The sequence below is a fragment of the Chanodichthys erythropterus genome, chromosome 14 (assembly GCF_024489055.1).
Source record: "Chanodichthys erythropterus isolate Z2021 chromosome 14, ASM2448905v1, whole genome shotgun sequence".
Taxonomy (NCBI): domain Eukaryota; kingdom Metazoa; phylum Chordata; class Actinopteri; order Cypriniformes; family Xenocyprididae; genus Chanodichthys; species Chanodichthys erythropterus.
The window spans coordinates 30,406,243-30,428,082 of NC_090234.1; the positions used below are offsets into that span (position 1 = coordinate 30,406,243).

The 21,840-nt window shown below is 34.6% G+C and overlaps 2 protein-coding genes across 3 annotated transcripts; one reads left to right on the forward strand and one right to left on the reverse strand.

Annotated features, from left to right (window-relative positions):
* Window positions 1–744: 744 nt before the first annotated feature.
* morc3a (MORC family CW-type zinc finger 3a) lies at window positions 745–16,474 on the reverse strand. Of its 2 annotated transcripts, XM_067409902.1 has the most exons (19): window positions 16,381–16,474; window positions 14,656–14,728; window positions 14,127–14,259; window positions 13,186–13,409; window positions 12,774–12,930; window positions 12,423–12,570; window positions 10,491–10,622; window positions 10,272–10,391; window positions 10,021–10,118; window positions 9,502–9,600; window positions 9,279–9,407; window positions 5,376–5,450; window positions 5,165–5,207; window positions 5,000–5,071; window positions 4,826–4,895; window positions 4,693–4,747; window positions 3,371–4,568; window positions 1,470–1,714; window positions 745–1,347 (listed from the first exon to the last, which is right to left on the reverse strand). In XM_067409902.1, exons 1-19 carry the CDS (start codon window positions 16,417–16,419, stop codon window positions 1,209–1,211), a joined length of 3,249 nt encoding a protein of 1,082 aa, XP_067266003.1. In that variant the 5' UTR covers window positions 16,420–16,474; the 3' UTR covers window positions 745–1,208. The 2 variants fall into 2 exon arrangements, with proteins under 2 accessions (XP_067266003.1, XP_067266004.1); XM_067409903.1 differs by lacking the exon at window positions 745–1,347 and having other exon boundaries at window positions 1,476–1,714; window positions 3,376–4,568.
* Window positions 16,475–16,818: 344 nt separating this feature from the next.
* Window positions 16,819–19,790, forward strand: commd6 (COMM domain containing 6). Its single transcript, XM_067410134.1, has 7 exons — window positions 16,819–17,076; window positions 18,232–18,290; window positions 18,458–18,523; window positions 18,624–18,700; window positions 18,868–19,036; window positions 19,127–19,279; window positions 19,377–19,790. Exons 1-7 carry the CDS (start codon window positions 17,052–17,054, stop codon window positions 19,425–19,427), a joined length of 600 nt encoding a protein of 199 aa, XP_067266235.1. The 5' UTR covers window positions 16,819–17,051; the 3' UTR covers window positions 19,428–19,790.
* Window positions 19,791–21,840: the final 2,050 nt, after the last annotated feature.

Below are 21,840 nucleotides of genomic sequence, written 5' to 3' on the forward strand. Positions count from 1 at the left end.
TGTTTTTAAAAGAAGTTTTTTTTCTGCTCACCAAGGCTACATTTATTTAATAAAAAATACTGTAAAAACAGTAATATTGTGAAATATTATTACAATTTAAAATAACTGTGTACTATTTAAATATATTTAAAGTAATTTATTCCTGTGATGGCAAAGCTGAATTTTCAGCATCGTTACTCCAGTCTTCAGTGTCACATGATCCTTCAGAAATCATTCTAATATGCTGATCTGCTGCTCAAGAAACATTTAATGTGTACAATTGTACAAAATATTTGTGTACAATATTTTTTTCAGGATTATTTGATGAATAGAAAGTTCAAAAGTGTTTATCTGAAATCTAATCTTTTGTAACATTATAAATGTCTTTACTGCCACTTTTGATTGATTTAATGCATCCTTGCTGAATAAAAGTATAAAAGTATGAATAGCTTTGCATCACAGGAATAAATTACTTTGTCAAATATATTGAAATAGTACACAGTTATTTTAAATTGTAATAATATTTCACAATATTACTGTTTTTACAGTATTTTTTATTAAATAAATGTAGCCTTGGTGAGCAGAAGAAACTTCTTTTAAAAACATTAAAAATCTTTGTGGTTCCAAACTTTTGGACTGTACTGTATCTGTTTGGAAAAAGCAAAAATGCAACATTATTTTTTTTAACAAATAATATCTCAGATGAACAAGAACGACAGAAAGAACTCTTTTTAATTAAAGAAATACAAAATTTATTTTATATTGAACCCTTTTCCCCCCAAAACAACACTATTTACAATTTTATACACAGAATTGCTTGTACACAATTTGAGTAGCAATTTCTACAGCTTGTGCGCACAATTGTGTACTGTGTATCAGAAATACACACAACCTCATATAAAAATTACAGAAAAATTAACTTAAAACGCCATAACATTTGTAAGCTTCGTAAGCTTAAGTCTTTGTGGCAAAATGGCCAAACGTTATTCTTGAAAACTTATTTCTATTCCAATAACCGAAAGAACACAAGGATTTAAAAAGGAATGTAAAAATTGCACAAAGAACTGCAAATGTTAATTTGTAAGATAAAGAATGTGTAAATAAATAAAACATTTTAATATTAAGTTTAATATTTTCAGAGTGCAATAGAATTTGAACCTCGATGAACAAAACATTAACTTAGGCTGAACACTTTGGCAACTGGTTAAAGGTGCTAAGTAAAAGTGGTCTCAAGGGGGGGAAATCTCCTGTATGACCTGGTTTAAAATCTCATCTATGACCTCACAGTCATAATTCACTTGGTCAAGGTCCAGTGCAGGAACAAAAGTGACCAATAAACGGGCGACACTGCACCTCAGCTCCCTCAACCTAAGGACAGAACAAAGAGAGCAGATTTATATATGGGCATTAAAACAAGACTCCTAATGAGCATGTACAGAAATGCAACCTTAACACTGAAAATCTTTAAAATAAGTTAACAAGGCTCTTACTTGGCCGGTGCCACTGAGTTCTCTCCCTCCACTGGTCTTTCATTGCTCTCTCCGTCCTTTTTGATCCCATTCACAATGTTTGCAGCTGTGCTTGTGCTGCATGTTTGATCTGAACTGGCGTTACTGTCCCTCAGAGTCTCTTTCGCTACTTTTGCATTATTCCACTCCTCTTTGTATTTCCTCAGCTCTTCTACTTCCTTCTGCAACTGCTCGCAGTGAGTTTTCTCCTGTTCCAAGCTGTCCAGCTTTTAGTCCACAATTGAGTTTGTGGGTTTTGAAGAATGAAAGAAGGGAAAAAAGAAGAACATTTTAAGCCTGACTGATCAAATAAAGGTAGTCTCTGCAGAGACGATGAGCTTGTGTAGACTGGAATGCTGGTATGTCCCCATCATGACTCTTAACTAGTTTAACCAGCAAAGCTTCCATGGTCAACCAGCTTCACCAGTATAAATAAATTACCTTCACAGGCAAGTTTTACCATTTAAAAGGTTAGTTCACACACTGACTGTAAGACTTTCGCTCATCTTCGAAACAAATGTATTTTTAATGAAACCTGAGATATGTGTCCCCTCCATCGAAAGTCCATGCAACCAAAACGTTCATGCTTCAAAAAGTTCATAAAGATACTGTAAAGTCGAGCAGTTTATTGTAAGTCTTCTGATGAGGCATGACTGTTTTATATGATGAACAGATTTAATTTAGGCTTTTATTCACATATAAACACTGATCAACACACATATATACAGCAAATCAAATATGGTAGACAGAAGCTCATATGTGCAAGAACCAATAAGGTTTGTTCTTATGTGTCATGCAAGTATATGGTTGGGCTTCTGTTGACCATATTTGATTAACTTTGACTAGTGTTGAAGGTTCTGGTGGAATTTACTTTCAATGGAAGAACAGAAATCTCTCAGATTTCATAAAAAAACAAAAAAACATTTGTGTTTTAAAAATCATAGAGGTTTGGAACGACATGAGGGTGAGTAAATACGACAAGCTTTAATTTATGGGTGAACTAACCCTTTAACAGCATTAAAGGGTTAGTTCACCCAAAAATGAAATTTCTTTCATTAATTACTCACCCTCATGTCGTTCCACACCCGCAAGACCTTCGTTCATTTTGATGAATTCAGAGAGATTTTTTTTATCCTCCATCGAAAGCAAAGAAATTACCACAATCAATGCCCATTCAAAGTAGTAAAAACATGGTTAAAATAGTCAATGTGACTGCAGTGGTTCAACCTTAACGTTATGAAGCGACGAGAATACTTTTTGTGCGCAAAAACAAAACAAAAATAACGACTTTATTCAACAAATTCGTCTCTCCCCATCTACGCTCTTTCCATTGCAGCTTCCAGGTTCTTCGTCTGAAAGGCGGCTCAGTATTGGCCAACACCTGTTCATGCATGTGATGTTGACGCAGGAGCCAGCCGATAATGAGCCGGCGTTTGGATGTAAACACAGAAACGCACCTCTGTGCCAACTGCGTAACAGACCGACAGGGAAGAGGAACATTTTTTTAATAAAGTTTTTATTTTTGTTTTGTTTTTGTGCACAAAAGTATTCTCGTTGCTTCATAACATAAAGATTGAACCACTCCAGTCATGTGGACTATTTTTTAACAACTACTTTTCTGGACATTGAATGTGGTAATTTCATTGCTTTCAATTGAGGATAAAAAACCTCTTGGATTTCATCAAAATATCTTTTATGTTTTATGTTCTGAATATGAACAAAGGTCTTATGGGTGTGGAACGACATGAGGGTGAGTAATAAATGACAGGAATTTCATTTTTGGGTGAACTAACCAGTCTGGAAATTCATGTAAGTCTTTTCGGCAGGGACCAATTTCTTTTTACCAACGTGCATTTTGAGAGTCAAAGATATCAGGTGCTCACCTTACTTTTCAGTTCATTGCATTCTGTGTTGCGCTTGTCCAGCTCCCTTAGAAGAAAGTCCACTTGAAGAGCCATTTCATCATCTACATTTTCAAAAACATTTGCTGTTGATGACTGTCCCTCGCCCTCAGCTTTCAGCTGGGCAGGACGCACCTCATCCTGTGCCTCTTTCTCAGCTTTGATTTGCAACAACACCTCCTCTTTCTTTTTTAGCTCCTCATTTTCTTGTTTAAGCTCTTCGTTTTGCTGGGTGGCCTGTAAGTAGAGAGTCTTATAGTGCTGTTCCTCTGATGGATCTGTCTGGATGCTCTGATGGCTGCAGTCCTTATTTACAGTGAGTTTCAGGAGTTTGATCTCTTTCTCCCGAACCTGCTCCCTGAATTCATCTCTTTCCCGGGCTGTGGCCTCCAGGAGATTTAGCAGGTTATCCTGTTGCTTCTGTGCTTCATGGGTTGGCATGAGGTCTATTTCTATGTCAGAGAAAAGTGAGGTCTTAGAAGTTGTTGATGTCATAGCTTCCTGGTTTTCTACATCTGACTTTGGATGTTGTTCAAAACTGATTCTATTCTCCTTAATTGTGCCCCCCAGTTCTGCAGGATTTGGTCTGGAAACTTCTGCACTACTACATCTCTCAATCTCCATGGGGCCTTTGGTTATTTCTGTAGTGTTACTCATCTTGCATTCCACATCAGCACTATGTTCCTTCCTTCTAGCATCATTCTCAATCTCCTCCCTCTTGATCTGCTGGTCTTCCTCCTTCTTTACAATTAAACGTTCTGTTTGGGTTGTTATGCTGGTTTGGCCATTTGAAGTTGATGGCTCCACTGTTGCATTTCTACTATCTTCATTTTCTGTGTGATCGTGATTACTGCACTCCATATATAATCCTAGTGCATCTTCGCTGGTACTTTCTTCTGTCTTTACCTTAGAGAGGTCAAAGGTCGAAGGTTTGGGTCTTGGCGTGCTGTTGGTCTCAACGATAACAACATCATCATCACCACCACCAATGCTTGTTGCATCTGCATCGTTTTCATCAACTTTATTGTCATTATTGTCTGCGATCCCCAAAGGTGAAGATATGAAATCAGATGTAGCAGTAGACGTTGATGGACTGTCTGATGTGTTGCTACAGAAAGCATGAAATGTTCTAGCTGTTTTTGCAGCTTGGTTTTGGGTCAGTTCTAGATTTCTCTTCATCCTTTAGGAGACAGGTTTGAAATCAAATTGTGTGGATAAAGAGAATTAAGAGAAAATTAAATACATAATAAAAAAATATAAATACAACAATAAAAAAGGAGAAAGGGAGAAAGAGAATGATGTACCTTTTAGGAGTGGAGAGGGAAATGACATTTGAAATCACTGGCATGTTGTTTGAGGCTATAGAAATAATGTTATTAATATAAATAATTAAAATTTTGTATATAAAAAAAAAATATGCACAAAACTGGGCCTCACCAGATTGTGAGAGGGGTACTGAATTGGAAGGGCTCCGAGAGACCGTAGGTGATCCGGGTGAGGAAGGTGCCTGTGGAAACAAAAAGAGAGCGCAAGACTTAAATATGTTCTGATAATTGATACATGCTTAACTATAAAATTAAAAACAAACATTCAAACAAAAAAAAAACTTACATTTTGCTGGAGTTGATACACAAAGTCATGTTTCCTTTTCAGGTTCTCATTCACATTTCTCAACTTCTCAATCTAATCCAGAGAAATTACCACTTAAATTACAAAAAAGAAGAAAAGAAATACAAAGAGTACAAAACAAACTCACCAGCCATTGGTTGAAATTACCTGCATTCTTTTCTGTTCCTGCTGTTTTTTTAGGTTTCTTTCACTGTCAACATGACAAAAAACATTACTGTCTGACTAAATCACCTCTGGACACCTGGTATATCAGATCTATTTATTTTAAATAAATCACTGGCTTAACTATATCTTGCATAAATCAATATTTATTCATATTTAAATAAAATAAATAGTTGTAACAAATGATTTCACTCACTGCAATTTGTATTCTTTCAGGCAGTTTGAATTTTCATCCTCAGAATCTTCAGCTTCTTCTGGTTGTTCACATCGCCTGAATATAGAAAGAACAACTTTTTAAGCTTAAACACGTTTAGAGATTTGCGAACAAACTCAAAAGCAATTACATTTGTTGATAAATATCACTGATATCTAATCTACTCTACAAATTACTACAAATGATACATTGCTATAATGCACTGAAATTCGTTTTTGTGTTTTCACACATTATATCTGTTCAGGGATGCAAAAAAAAAAAAAAAAAAAAAAAAAAAAGGACAAGTCATAAGTTGTGTTCTTGAAAAAGAATAAGAATAGGTGGTCTGGTGGAAGCTAGATTTTCGCTTCATAATATAAAGGTTGAACCACTATAGTCACATGGACTATTTTAATGATGTCATTAATAACTTTCTGGACCTCAAAAAGTGCAATGACATTACTGCCAATGTGTGGTTTAGAAACCCTCGGATTTCAACAAAAATATCTTAATTTGTGTTCCAAAGATGAACTTATGGGTTTCACAGACATTTCATTTTTGTGTGAACTAACCCCTTAATGTTAGGATTAGGCATGTGACGGTATCAAATTTTCATGTGGCGATAATTGCTGAAGCTTTTATCACGGTATACGGTATTATCACGATATTGAAATAAGTTGCTATGTTGTCATACTATAACAGGTTTAAGAATTTTTTTTCTTTAACAAAAAGAACTCTGAACATTTAAACACAATAACACACACACAAAAAATTCTAAAGTAAAATGTTTCAGATACACAGTAACCGATTAATGTGTTAAAGTTGAACTACTAGTGAAACTACTAGTAGACTACTAGTGAATTATAAAGAACAACAGGTAACACTTTACAATAAGGTGTCATTATTTAAAGTTAGTTAATGCATTAACTAAGATTAAGAATGAGCAATAGCTACATTTGTTACAGAAGGTATTATTTTTGTTAATATTAGTTAATAAATACAATTGATCATTGTTAGTTTTATCTTAGGTCCATTAAATAATAGTAACAACTTTTGAGTTTAGTAATGTTATTAAACTTTAACTAAGAAATTAACATTAATAATTGCTTTATAAGTATTTTTCATTGTCAGTTTGGTAATAATGAATTAACATGTTAACAAATGAACCCTTATGCCACTAAGAGTTACTAAACAATATCAGAACATTTTCAATCATTATAGGGCATGTTGCAGTCCAGACTAAAATATAAAAAGTTTGAAAGTAAATCAGGGTTTCTGCAGGTTTCATCAAATCTAATTTAATGCTTTTTAATGCCAATTGTTTTATTTTTTATGTCGCTAAATTTCGATAGATGACGTCATAAGGCAATGAGAATATTCATCATGTCATTGTTGCATTCGCATTCTGCCAAGTATCAGACCTTTGTTTTGTTTGCTTCTCTGTTGCTACCCATTTTAATATATTTTAATACAGCCAAATTCTAAATAAAATAGTTTCATCTATATATATTTCTGGTTTTGTTGTCAAGACAACACGAAATGATGACTGAAACGTGGCCCATTAAGACTTCGTACAGGGCTCGACATTAAGCCTTGTCATTCACTTGTATGAGTTGACCAGAGTTTTTTTTTCTTCTTTGTGGTGTAAATGTAAATTTATAATTTCTGAAGCAATATCCTTTCAGAATATTGCAGCTCTGACATATTTAAATCTGCATATTTGTGATAGATTTGTGATAGAATATGAACTATTTGTTAACTGAACTGTTGTATGAAATCAGTGTCATGTTTTTAATCGTGATGGTAGCCTGTTTAGGAAAACAGTATTCTTGGTCGTGTGATTTTGCTTAACTGTATCAAGTTATAAAAACTCCACATTTTGAATTTTTACTGCAGTATAAAATAAAATGAACTGAGTTCCTTTTTATGTGTGCTTCACACGTTTCCAACCTTGTTATCTTGTCATCGTCAGTACATTATACAGCCTGTTATCATCCACTATTGATCGCCACTTACACTAAATGTGATAAAATCAGTCATTTTTTTTTTGAATTGATGTTTTAATCAGATCCTTGTCCAGCTGGGCAAGTAAAATTCTCTTTCACTTGCCCCTTCAAAAAATCCACTTAACCCAGACTATTTGACAAGCATTACTTTCGAGTCCTGAGGCCCTGACATGTTAAACCAGCGCTAAAATCCTGATTTATAATCGAGACGTTATCTGACAAAATTACAATACACATAAGATAAAGACATTTGCTGTGATTTTGGTTATATGTACACATAAAATTATCACTCAGGTAAGAAGCAATAGTATCCATTTTATTTATTTTCTGACAGAGCGTACATCCTCAGCTGAATGCGCTGTTCCTCTCAGCCACTCACTGAACAACAGACGCAGAGAGAGAGGTGAAAGCAAGCAAGATCTCACGCTTGTGCAGCAGTACCGGTGGGTCTCAGAAGCTAGATTAGGTTAACAAGTATATTCGTCACAATGGCTTTCTTGCAAAAAAAAAAATGGCTTTATTGCAAAAGGGGTCTAAAAATCACTAAGTTGGCAACACTGTTGCAGCCTTCCACAGGTCCCAGCCCACCGCTGTCCAGCGTTACCGCAATTTTGCACTGGCCGGAGGCAATTACCAAACTGGTTCCGTGTGTGTATCACACCAATGTACATATTTTGCGACAGCAAATCAAAGTTATTAATTATGAAGGCTATATTCAATATAAACTGGTAATATTATTTTTCTTCAAAACTATCTAAAAAATTTAATGCCTGAAGGAATAAAATGTAATGCTTTTTAATGCCATTTAAGGCCTTAATTTTTGCAAAATAAATTGAATGACTTTTAATGCTTTTTAATGCCCTGCGGATACCCTGTAAATAGCCTATTATTAGTAAGTATTAGTAAGTATACTAAGTATTTGGTGTTGTGATGAACAACATTGTGAACACAAAAAACTGAATGGCTGTTTGAAACATTTTAATTACTGTACAGTAGTGCAGCTGCTTTGTTTCCGGGGTAACTGCTGCATTTCTGGTGTTCCATCAGCGCCCTCTGCGGTCAGAGAGTGAATTTGCACTTTTATTCAGTGTGTCTCCTTCACTAGCTCCGCCATGTGCTTCTCATGCACATCAGGCTCATTTACATCTCAGTGCGTGTTTTCTTTTGACGCAGCGACATTTTATAGCGTCCATTTTATACGGTTGATGGGTAAAGTATTATTAAAATGTATTATAAAAATGTTTATAATTCATAATAATAATTATTCACGGTATTTTTCAGTTCCCACGATAACAATATCATGCATATTCATTATCGTGATATATCGTATTACCGAATATTGGCACATGTCTAGTCAGGATCACAAAGAAGGCAATGCAAAGACTGAATCTCTATCATTTTGTTGATTGAGTAAACCGGTGTTTTGCATCTGTCTTGTAATTACTACTACATTACATGTGCAAATCATTGAGCGGGGCTAAAGAGGCAATGATGGAGAAGTATGCATTGATCTTCTTCTGCAGAGGTGGCCTTTCTTCACACTTATGATGTAATAAATGTGACAAAATCTGAAATGAGTCAATTTAGAAACTTGGTTTCAAAAAAAGCTGTTTTTGCACAAAGGGGGAAGTTTTAAGTTCTGAAACATATAGGATATTACTTATAGTACAATGACCTCTGTCAAAAGATCAAATAAATTTTGATTTCTCAATTCATGATCACTTTAAAGGTTTGCAGGGGTAATCCTTTTTGGATAATAATAATGGATAATGCAAATTGAAAGACATGAAAATATGACAAAGTGTAATATGATTCTTCAAAGACATTTTTGTTTGAGTACTGCTGGAGGTTTTATTAAACATATCAAAAGCTAAACAATGAAAAGTCAGATTAAACAAACCTGAACTGGGGGTCTGGATTCAATCGACAGAACCATTTTTCAGGCAGCTTATTCATGTCGATGCCATCTGGAAGTTTCCTCCACTTCAGACAATTATCACACTGAACCCAGTTCTGATCAGGACGTTTCCTTTACGTTAAACAAAGTTTATACATGGAAACATGGTGAATAAAGTCACCAAAAGAAACAAAATGTTTTGTAGTGTGTGTCAGTGTATACTAACGGCATATCCTCCATAAGCACTGTGCTGGTGGATCCCCTCTTATGGCGGATTGCTTTCCAGTACTCTTCCAGTTTCACGCCCAAAATGTTCATTGTTCTCCTGCGTATACAATAAACAGTTTAGACTACTATTTCCTGTTGTAAAAAACAAAATTTGCTCCCAAAAAATTAGTTATTAACTTAAATGGAAAAGAGCTTATTTAGTTGTAAAACAGTCTAGAATGAGAACATAACTTAACAAGGGTTCAGACAATTCTTGCAATTACCTGAATTGTTTGTAACCCTGCCTGCCTCATCAAAAACCAAACGCTGAATAGCAAATGAGCTCATAAAATAAGATATTCATAATTAGTCAAAACATTTTAAATGCAAATACTTGTTATGCAGTGAACATTTGCATATATTTAATGTATTTGACCCTATACAGTATGTAGTAGAAATGAGAGACAGTATATATACTGAACACAATACAATAATTCTAAACTTACATTACAGTGCACCTATACATTATCACACTCACCTGTACTCTTCTGTGTAGTCAAAGTCCTGCTTGTTGTGTGTTGGCTTGAGGAAGTTGCACTCAATCACTGCAATGACTCCCACTCCTTTTCCATTTGCCTATTGCAAAATCAATACTGAAAATGCATTTGGATACTCAAAGTAGTAAAAAACAAACAAACTACAAAACATTATTTTGTCACTCTAAAGAAGGTGGTGTTGAGGTGAGAAAAAAAACATAAAAATTTATACAATTAATATTTAAATATTCACCCTGTTTTGGCATCCAACACGCTCGTAGGCTTTGATGAGCCGGTTTTTATGGTACATCATGACTCCGTAATGTTCTTTGCTCTTAGTATTGTATCCAAATATGATGGGGATGCTTTCTTTCTGAAAAGAAAAGACTTAAGGAAAGGTCATTATGTATGTATTCATAGCCAATTTAGTCCTGTATTCTATATAAATAACAGCATGTGATTGTGTGGATACATTTAGAAAGTTGGGTTTGTATTTATCCTTGACAATGTGTGCCAGGCTTTTAGAGATCAGCTGGGTTTTCACTTTCTGTCCACGAATGATAATCTGCATTTTGGGCTTCAAGTATAGGATGCTACAGTACGCCTGAAAAAAGATAACAAGCATGCAGACACATATTACTGTTATGTTCAAACCAGTGGCATCTCCTCACTGTAAATTTAGGTAGGGCAGATTCAGTCTTAGCGCTAGTTTCTGTAAAACATTTTGTACTATTTACACTCTAATCACTGATCACATGCATACTGACACATTTTGGCAGGTCTAGAGTCCTTGTGTTATTTAGCCTGAGGATGGTGACACACCCATAGAATGCTATCTTAGAATTGCTTAATGTAGTATTTATCTCCTCCAATTGTTGTTTTAGAATATTACAATTTGTGGAGGAATTCCACTGAGGAAAAGAAAGTCATGTCTATTATCAGAAAAAAAAACAAATTAACACAACAGAACTATATAACAGCTATTCACATGATTATGTTTAAATTAAAGGATTTATACTTTTGTTAAAGCTGCATTCCGTAACTTTTTTGGTTAAAATTGATCCAAAATCAAGTACATAACCATCAATTCATTCATTTATTCATTGTTGTTGTAATAATGTTTTCTAATAAGAGCAGTACTAGTGGATTTCCACTGAAAATTCAAGCATGCAGCCATTCGTCTTTGAGTCATTACGTCACATCTGTTTACGTAAAGAAGGATTCCCAGCTAGTAGGCTATATGGCATGTGGAGGATGCTGCAGGCGGTGGATCATTTATAGCCTTTTCTCACAGCAGTTGCAATAATAAAACTTATTTTGACCCATAGTCAAAAGCAAAAGACTTCAGACTGCAGAGTGGCTACAGAAATTGAAATCTACAGGTAACGCAAATACACACTAAATACACATAGTCACGCAATGCTGATGTTGTTAACATTAACAATTTGAGAACAAAGTATAACAATAATGATAATTTGCATGGTTTGATGTGATCTGAGCTAAGCGATTGTTAGATTTAATCACCATTGGCAGAGCGATTTATTGTAATGCTTTTTTTCTCAGCTGGTCAGAACAAAAGTGGCAGACATGTTACTTGTTCTTATTTTGGTCATACTTCAAGACTACAATCTGTGATTCCGAAGTACAGTATCCACACCGATGTGCTGACTGACAGCAAACATCAGATTCATCCACGCTGAGGAGCCGAGCTGATGCACAACACATAAAGATGATAATTCTGCAAATAACTGCAATCACAGGTTTCAAACAGAGAAGGTGACAAAGAGGCACAACTTACAGACTGTAGCTTTAATTTGATATAGTCCGCCACACAGGAAGAATAAACATGCTAACTAGTTACTGACCAGATGCAGACTAATAAACACATAGCTGAGGCAGATTGATATTGTCTGAAACGAGGTTTGCGTAAAGTAACGTGAAAATGAGCAGGGCAGTCTGAAATCTTCCCCAATGGCTCTAAAATACAGCACGCTGCAGGTCCATTTATCATCACAGATTTACATGGGAAAACTGGGGCGCTGTAGAGCTGAGGAGGACTTAGGCACCCGCTGCCCTCTTAGTATCATTATACATGCCTGCCGAAGCCACTCGTTACATTTTAATATATACTGGTCACTTTACAACTTAAAATACTCTAGAAAATCTGAATAGTAATTGTTGCAAAATGCCGAACACGTTTACAATAATTGATTCAGTTTATATACAGGTCTATGTTTTGCATGAATATTTTGGTTGGGCACTGCCCCACCTGCCTTTACAGATGAGCCACAGCTGGTTCAACTGTAATGTAATGAAGTGATATCTATCATCATATACACACTGATAACACAGCATGTAGACTGTTAGACCTACTCAACATACAGTAGAAGGGTGAAGTACTCACCCGCAGGGAGAAGTCGCTCTCTGGGCTTGACTGTAAAAGGCGACATGGTTGCTTGTATTTTTCCTTTTCACTCTCATATACTTCAGATGGAATCTGGATGTCATAGCGGTCTGATTCAAAGTCAAACTCAGATTTGTCAGAGGATGTTCTGTAGCAGAAAAAAAAAACATTCTTTGAACCATTCAACTATGTGTTCCTGTGCTTGGTAGCTCAAGAGTATGGCACTAGCAACACCAAGGTTAAGCCGCATCAGATGTTGAAAAACACTGCTCTAAACTATGTTATTAGCAGATCTTTTCATTATTTCTGATATTTCTTATTTTCTGCCTCACTCTCTCCCAGCATGCTCACTTGCGGAGATTCCAAATGATGATTCGTGTTCCTGTGGATTCTGTGGTATAGTGTGCATTGATGGCACTGAGTTCAGAGAGCAGGTCATCCTCTGTCTGGAACAGTGAAAAGCACAGGATATCTTGGAGACTTGCTGCGTGTTGTGGCTCGGGTCGAAGTGAGAGGAAAGGTCAAGGATAAAGACGTCATGTAGATAACAGAAATATATGCTTAAACTCTTACTTAAAAACAACTTTTTCAACAAATGGTGAAACTGATCAAATGCAAATGAACATTAGGCACTGGATTCCTACTATGTTTAATATCATCTCTCTAATACTTTTTTATATCATGCTAAAAATTATTTTATATCCTTTGTAGTCCAACAATTTAAGCCTCCTTCTGTCTTTGCTTATTTGGAAGGTAAGGATATATGACTGTCCGTTGCGTTTGAATGAGACAATGGGTACAATGACATTCTCTGCATGTATCTCTTGAAGGTACGTCTGGGACAGCAGGCCCACACACATGGACTCTCCGTTCTTGGAAAACACAATGGCATCCTTTCCCAAGCGCATGGAGCCAGACTTAAACCCATTGCCGTAGAGGCCCACAGGAACATGGCCATTTATAGTCTCCTTGTCACTAAAGCCAAAACTTAAGAGGGAGAGTAACACAATATATTAAAATTTGCCATTCAACTGTAGAGATAATAAGATTTTTTTTTTTAAAGAAATTAATACTTTTATTCAGAAACAATGCTTTAAATTCATCAAACATGAAACTAAAGATACTTATAATATTACAATTTTTTTTAAATAAATAATGTTCCTTTGAACTTTCTATTCATTAAAGAATCATGAAGATCAGTTTCCACAAAATGTTTCTTAAGCACCAAATCAGCATATTTGAATGATTTCTGAAGGATCATGTGACACTGCAGACTAACATCACAGGAATAAATTACATTTTAAAATATAATAAAACAGAAAGTTTATTTTTTAAAATATTATTAATAATATTTTACAATATTATTGTTTTATGGTATTTTTGAACATTAGAGGCTGATTTCAAAATCATTAAAAAAAATTACTGACCTCAAACTGTCAAATAGTTGTGTAAATAATATATATACAAAAGACATTTATAATGTTACAAAAAAAAGTTCTTCAAACTTTCTGTTCATCAAAGAATCCTGATAAAAGACAGTTTTGCAGTTTCCACACTTCATTAACAACCAGTTTCAACTGTGATAATAAGAAAGGTTTCTTGAGTACCAAATCAGCACATTAGAATGATTTATTAAGTGATACTGTTAGGATCATAAAACCCAAATATGTGCTAGTCAACATTTTGGTTTGTGTTCTCACCCACCTGAGCATTTTGTGCATCTTATCGTAATCCATTCCAGCTCCATTATCCATGAAAGTTAGACAGTCATGACCTCTGATTGCTGTTTTATCAATCCAAAACTGTTTGGCACTCACATCTGGGTCGTAAGCATTGTCTAAAGTAGAAAAGATATATTTAAAATATGATCAAATCATTACAGATAATTATCTTAGTGTCTGAGTAGCTCTCTACTGAGGTAACCCTGAAATCTATTCTTGCAAAGTCTTTTAATTCCTTACTTGACCCTGGCAGGAGTTAAACACAGTAAAGGCTAGCTGTTAATGAGCAATACATAAGATGCAAAAAAACAAATTACTCACATTAATTTATTACATACAGTACTAAATCATGAAGAAGTCATGTCATGCACTCGTAATAGAGGCAGGAATATGTTTTAGATGTGAAACCATTTTACAACTTCATAGTAATCTAACACTTGAGGGCACACACCCATTGTTCCAACTGTTACTACATATTCACACAATGAATGCTATCAGAAGTGTCCGCTCACCTATCAGCTCTGCAATGGCACTGAAGGGCCAGGTGTGGCTGGTGGAGTTGGTGTGAAGGAACTTTGGATTAAGCTATAAAAGGGTCAAGGAAACAGGTGACACAGTAAACTTTATAAGTAACACACTATAATACACAATTTATAAACGTATGGATTTCTTTATAAAGCTGTATTCTAGGAATGTGGATCAAGTCACAGGAGCTGTATAACAGAAACATATTTTAATACTTCTTACTACATACTTACTACATATTCTTAAAGTACTTCTTACTTTAATACTACACTTAAGATTTGAAAAAAAAGGTCTATTTCCTAAGTGAAATAACCATGTTTACTGAACAGAAAGGATAAGTTTCTGTATTAAGATGTTTCTGTAATACACGACTTACAAATACATTTTTCTTCATATTATATGTTTGCAGGATTGAATGTCATACACTTTGGCTTGATTTAAGTTATTATACATTTTAACAAGGTATTTATTTAATCAATAGCTTTTTTCTGAACCATTATAAATCATATATCATTTGGATGAGCCTTGTTCAAAGTTGTTTTAAAAAACACATAGACAGCAGCACTCTGAAGTAAAAATGAATTTATTTTTCCCATAGATGAGATTTTTACTGATGATTTATAAGCCTTTTATGAGAGGCCAACCATGAGCTCACTGTTATTGTTAAGTGATGATCTATGGTACAAATCAGCATTTCTTATTATTAGGGGCCAACAAGCACTGAAGGCATGAAGGCAGCTATTGTTTGTATCCGTTCTTCTTCTTCTTACAATCTTGTGTATTTTTTTAAGTTACATTTCATGCCTTTATTGGATAAGATAGTGTAGACGAGACATGAAGCAACAGTGAGGGGGACTGAGAAGAGATTTTACTCCTACAGCAGGGCAGGAAAAGGACCTTGAGCTAACTCGGGTCGCCATATGTCGGAGCACAAGGTTATTACTCCGGCACCGCTCGTGTGTCAATGGCGCTTGAGGCAAAGTGATAAAATTTGGGACACAAATAAAGTACAGCGAATAGAGAATTTGGAGCCTCTATCACAAGCCCTCTAGCGCCACCAACAGCTCAAAATTTCACTCATATTTATGCTAATAACGTTTGCACTGTAAGATGCTAGAGAATGAAATAACAGTTTGTCTGACAGATAATGTACTGAATTATCAAAATACAAAGTTTTAGTGTATCATATTCCACTTTTGCCCAATTGGAGCCGCTGTTACTCAGCCATTTTTAAGGGGGAGCTACATGTCACACTGATACACGGTGATGGACTACCAGCGGACGAAGTTTAAAAACAAGCGCCAAACATCGCGTCTTTTTAAGGTAGAACGAATGAACAGCAGTATTCAGTTTCGATTAGTCATTTCTCAGTGACAGAGAAACGAAACTGAAAGTAAAATCCATTTTTTAAGCCTTTTTGATAGGACGACGAACACATACGTCACAGCAAAACAAATGCATGACCATAACACTAAACGATCGCACAATTTTCCACACACTGTGAAAATATTTGTTGTTTATTGATAAGAGCAAACATATAGAGCATTTAAGAGGACATATATTCTGTCAACCTGCCAATAACAATGCTAACAGTGCGCGAAATCAGGTTATTACGAAGACTTTTCAATATATGGTCTATTAACATGGTGTCTGCTACCATGCGTTTATTACACACGTCAGGTTGTAATAATAAATGTATTAAACATTCATACCGCACTGAGCGGAATCCCTCGCTCCGTTTGCACTGCCATCCTTGATATGAACAAACCCGCGACGATACAAAACTTCTAGAGGTGTGACTCCCACATCCGGAAGTGCTTAGCGCTGACCGAATGATTTTCAAAATAAGAGCTTTATTTTTTTATTTTGTATTTATTTGATGTATTGTTATTTGACCTCAATATGTTTAATTTATTAATATAAATAAATCATTAGACCTATTTTGTTGTCATATGACAAGACCGCAAAGAGAAGACCTTTTTAGACTCCCATAAGGTAAGATTTTTTGGTTTTGTTTTTTTTTTTCACTAAAAATAAAACATTCAGGGGAAGTCAGGAAAAATTATAAATTGAACATGTTTCATTAAGATGTGTTCAAATGTATCCTACTACTCCCACACCTTAGCACACTAGATGCACTAGACATTAGGTGGATGCACCTTTAGAGAGACTTTCTTTACTACACTAACAGATAAGTAGCCCACTTCCCAACCGTCGTGCTATTATTTTGAAATAAAATCTCAATGGAAGCCATCACTTCCGAACTCTCCTCTTTAGAGAAAAAATAATTAATCTATGCTTTGACACAACACCGCAAAGACTCGTCTCTTTAACATATTGCTGAATGCTAAATAGAGGATAAATAGCCCGATAGTTGACGAAGATGTTAGGACTGGAGTTGTCAACTGGTAAGTAGCATGTTTTACTATTTTCTTGCAAATTTAAAGAGCAGCAATTTGTGTTTGTTCACGTTCTGTGCTCTAATTAAACTAAACATGGCCAAATTAAAGGATTAATTCACTTTCAAATAAAAATTTCCTCATCCCCATGTCATCCAAGATGTCATGTCTTTCTTTGTTCAAAAAAGTAAGTCGAAAAGAAATTAAGGTTTTTGATGAAAACATTCCAGGATTTTTCTCCATAGTGGACTTCAATGGAGCCCAAACAGTTGAAGGTCAAAATTACAGTTTACAGCGATCTCAAACGAGAAATAAGGGTCTTATCTAGATAAACCATCGCTCATTTTCTAAAAAAATAAAAAAAAAAATAAATAAAAAATAAAAATTAAAAATTGTATACGTTTTAACAATAAATGCTCATCTTGAACTAGCTCTCTTCTTCATTAGAATTCCGGCAGTGTAGACACTGCTAAGTGTATTACTGCCCTCCTCAGGTCAAAGTTTTAACTAAATTGTCATATACAATATGCTAGTACAAGTATATAACAATTAGTTCAAACTTTAACCTGTGGAGGGCAGTAATACACTTAGCAGTGTCTACACTGCCGGAATTCTAATGAAGAAGAGAGCTAGTTCAAGATGAGCATTTATTGTTAAAATTAAATATAAAATTTATATAATTATTTTTTTTTTGAAAATGAGCAATGGTTTCTCTAGATAAGACCCTTATTTCTTGTCTGGGATAGTGTAGAATGTTTTGAAGCTGCACTAAAACTGTAATTTTGACCTTCAACCGTTTGGGGTCCATTGAAGTCCACTATATGGAGAAAAATCCTGGAATGTTTTCATCAAAAACCTTAATTTCTTTCCGACTGAAGAAAGAAAGACATGAACATCTTGGATGACATGGGGGTGAGTAAATTATCAGGAAATTTTAATTTGAAAATGAACTAATCCTTTAACCTTATATACATGGATGAATATAATACTAATCAATATATATTTTTGATATAACTTATATATACTGTATAATACTGGGTGCCTTTTATCTTTTACTTTACACAGAAAAAAATGCCACAAGTATAAATACACAGCCATTAATTGATATAACCTAGCATTAATAAATTATATAATTCTGATTACATTTTGCATGTTTTATTGCAGGTGTGGATGGTGTGGTTGAAAAAATTGAAAAACTCCCCACAGACTTGTTTGCAGAAACGGTAAGATTTGTCATTACATTGTGTGGTCATGTACAATGGGAAGAAAAACATTACAAGTTTGAGCTTAAAAATTTGCAACACAGTTCATATTGACATATTATCATCAAGTTATTTTCTGGATGTGGTATTGAATGTTAATTCAGACTGCTGATCTTTTAATTTTCCAGCTTCAGGCAATCCTGGTTCATCTTCAGGATCAGAACAAGGCAGTAGATTTGATTGAAACCTGTGATGTAAGCTCATGAAAATTACATCCCTGTCAATAAATTGTAAATTGAACATGTATGTACTTGCTTTTTATGTCTTTGAAATGCTTTTATTTCTCTAACTCAGAAATTTCAAAGAGCTGGGATAAACCTTGATGAGAAAGCTGTTCAAGATATTATAAAACTGCTGTCATACTATTTCAGGTACAGTATTATCTTTCAAAGGACAAAACGTCATTGACGTAAATGCTTGTGAATTAAAACAGGCTTATTTCAAACCCTGTGTGAAATAAGCCTGGAACATGTATTTTTTTTCTTGTTTGATTGGTGTCTGTTGTGATTAAATTTATGATAAATATGTATTAAAACAGGTTAGCTGCAAAGAGCAATCTCAGTGCAGATGTCTTGGTCAGTAAACTGACTGAATGCAGCAGTAAATGGTCCAAACCAAACCTACAGTTGGTGCACCAGTTTTGGGCTGAGCATGGTGCTCTTCTACACGCACATCAGGAGGTCCTGACAATGGCTAGTATTGGACAGGTGTGTCACATGATTCTTGTTTACCATGTCGCTATTGGTCAGTCACTATTCTCTCTCAGGTTGTTGATATCAAAGCTTTTTCACTCTTAGCTTGTAGATATCCAGTGGAAGCTTGGAATGGCAGTGAGCTCAGATACCTGCCGATCCCTCAACTCTTCATTCATCTCTGTTTTAATGAAAATTGCAGACACATCAGGGGAGGTATCATATAAATCCTTTGAGATGACAGTACAACAGTTCCAGGTATGGAATTATGTATTTTCCTAATTTCGTTTTAAACCATCTGAAGTGTCTGAACTACCGCAATTCATAATTATCTTTCTATTATTTTGTCCCTCAGAACTTCTACAGGCAGTTCAAGGAAATGGCCTCCGTTTTAGAGACTGTTTAATATTTTTCTGCATGTGATTTTTGAGGCAGTGATTCTGAACCATTCTGTCTTTGACCAAATAGTATTTAACAGTTTAATCATTTTGTCAGCACTTAATAAAGACATCTGAAGACATGTCCTACCGTTACAGTAGCTACGGTTTAAATTCCTGTTTTATCTTAATAAATAATGTATTATGTTAGATACCATATGGATTGTCATAAATTTCCATTTGTCATTAATATTGATCTTCATAATTGTCTTCAGTGCCTTTAGGAACATGAATTAATCCTCTTTTCCCCTTTCAAAAAACAAATAACGCTTATGAGTTGATGTTCAAGGACATTAATTTCTCCTAATATTTTTCAATAAAAGTATTCACTGAACCAATGTTTTGTTTATTGTTTTTTTTATTTTTATTTATTGCACCTGCTTAACATCACAATCACAATGCATCACAATGCTTAACAGCAGGGATGGTGTTGGATTTGGTTTTTGGCAAAAAAAATCGTTAGGATGACCAGATTTTTGTAGGGTCTCTGCATTACCTTTTACATTTTTTTGGACTTTTTCAAAAATCTAATTTTGGCAGCTTCATTGTCTTCTGATCTGCTGTTTTTGTCTTGGTTGAAAGATCGCATATGCTTGAATGTGACCTTGCAGCACAGCAGAGAGAAATAATCCATTGGGCCTGAATACTTTCTGAAGGCCTGAAACCTGTACCTAGACAGAAACTCTTACAGGCAATATGTGATGATGGGCTACAGAGGGTCTCTGACAGGTTATATTTACATGTATCTCATATTCATCTGGGAGTGGTGCTTCTTATTTAGCATCTTGTTTTAAGCTGAGAACTTGGTCAGCACTCAAAGGCAGTAATAGTAGCATGAGAGAACTCTTTAAAAATGTTTTCAATTTTTAATTCACACAGCTAACCCATTCATGAAACATAAATGAAAACTATGCAATTTAGGTGTTCAGTGTTTCACATGGGTCTTGAGATTGTGATAATGTAATTCAAATGTAATTTAAAATATTTAATTTTAGTGATTAAAATAAAAATAAAAAAATCACTTATATTTGTCAATCATTAGATTTAAACGTAAGAACTTTAAAGTATGTACACTGCACAGGATACTGTATCCTACACTGAAGTGATTGTCCTCCAGCTTGAGTATTTATTATAAATGATTTATCTGTAATCTTTTTTTTTTTTTTTTTTTTCATGTGCGCTGTAATCTTTGGTCAAAAAAATCTATCCTATTAAATGGTCCATTTCGAAATATTCATATGTAGATGAAACTCACTCATTTTGTGGGTTTGTTGAAGAAACAGCTGCCCATTTATTTTGTGATTGTAGTATAACCAATACATTTTGGTTGACTTAAGTTCTTATATTTTTAGCCCTATAAATGTGACCCACACCTTCATCCTCAAAGAGGTTTATTTTTTATTTTTTATTATGAAAACCCAAAGCGGCTGTCCCTTGAATATGTTGTTAATTTCTTAATCTTGTATGCAAAATTCTTCATTCACAAGCAAAAATGGCTTAAATCTCCTTTATGTTTTCCTCTTTTTGTTACTGAATTTAACTCTTTCATCCCTTAGACTTACGAATAACAAAAAAAGTGCACATTTTTTAATGCATTATGATGATTTATTCAAAGAATTTGTGCTTTTCTTTTTTTTTCTGTGTATATAATTCCATACTTTGAGGTACGCAAATCCATTATATTTATGTTTTCTGTTTTTGTCATTATGATTGTTCACTGTAAGAGATACAACCATGCTTCATTTCCCAGATCTTGATGTATGTATAAGTTCTGCAATAATAATAATAATATTAATAATAATAAACTTCTGTTTTATGCCAACTTTAATGGCAATTACAAAGTAGAAGTATTTTCTAATTAAATAAAAATCATAACAGTTCATTATATTTCTCCTTAACTGAGAGCTGATGATGGCAGCATCCAGGTTGTGTACTTATGAATAGCATACTACTAGTATACTATTACTATTTCTACAGTAGGCTATTCTACTATTTCTATAGTGTATAGTATTAAATAAATGGCAGAAATAGTAAGAGAAGTATAGAAAAACATACTATTTCGAATTCAATCGCTATCTTTGAAATGAAGGGTAGGCAGTTTACACTGTAGGTCTACTACATATGCAGTATGTTAGTATTTGATTCCGAATATGACCACAGTAGCATATATCATCAAATTCCGTATAGCTTTGAGAGACAGCAGAGGGCGCTGTTTGGTGTATCATTTTTGTGCAAAACAGTTTCATGTTTCAAACCTATCAGTAGCCTTCTTATGTGATTTGTATCCAATTCACTACACTGGAAAAATCATTACTTAATACTATTAACAAATAGGTGTTCGTATGAATCTTCATTTACATGGATAGCCTACCATTGATTCAC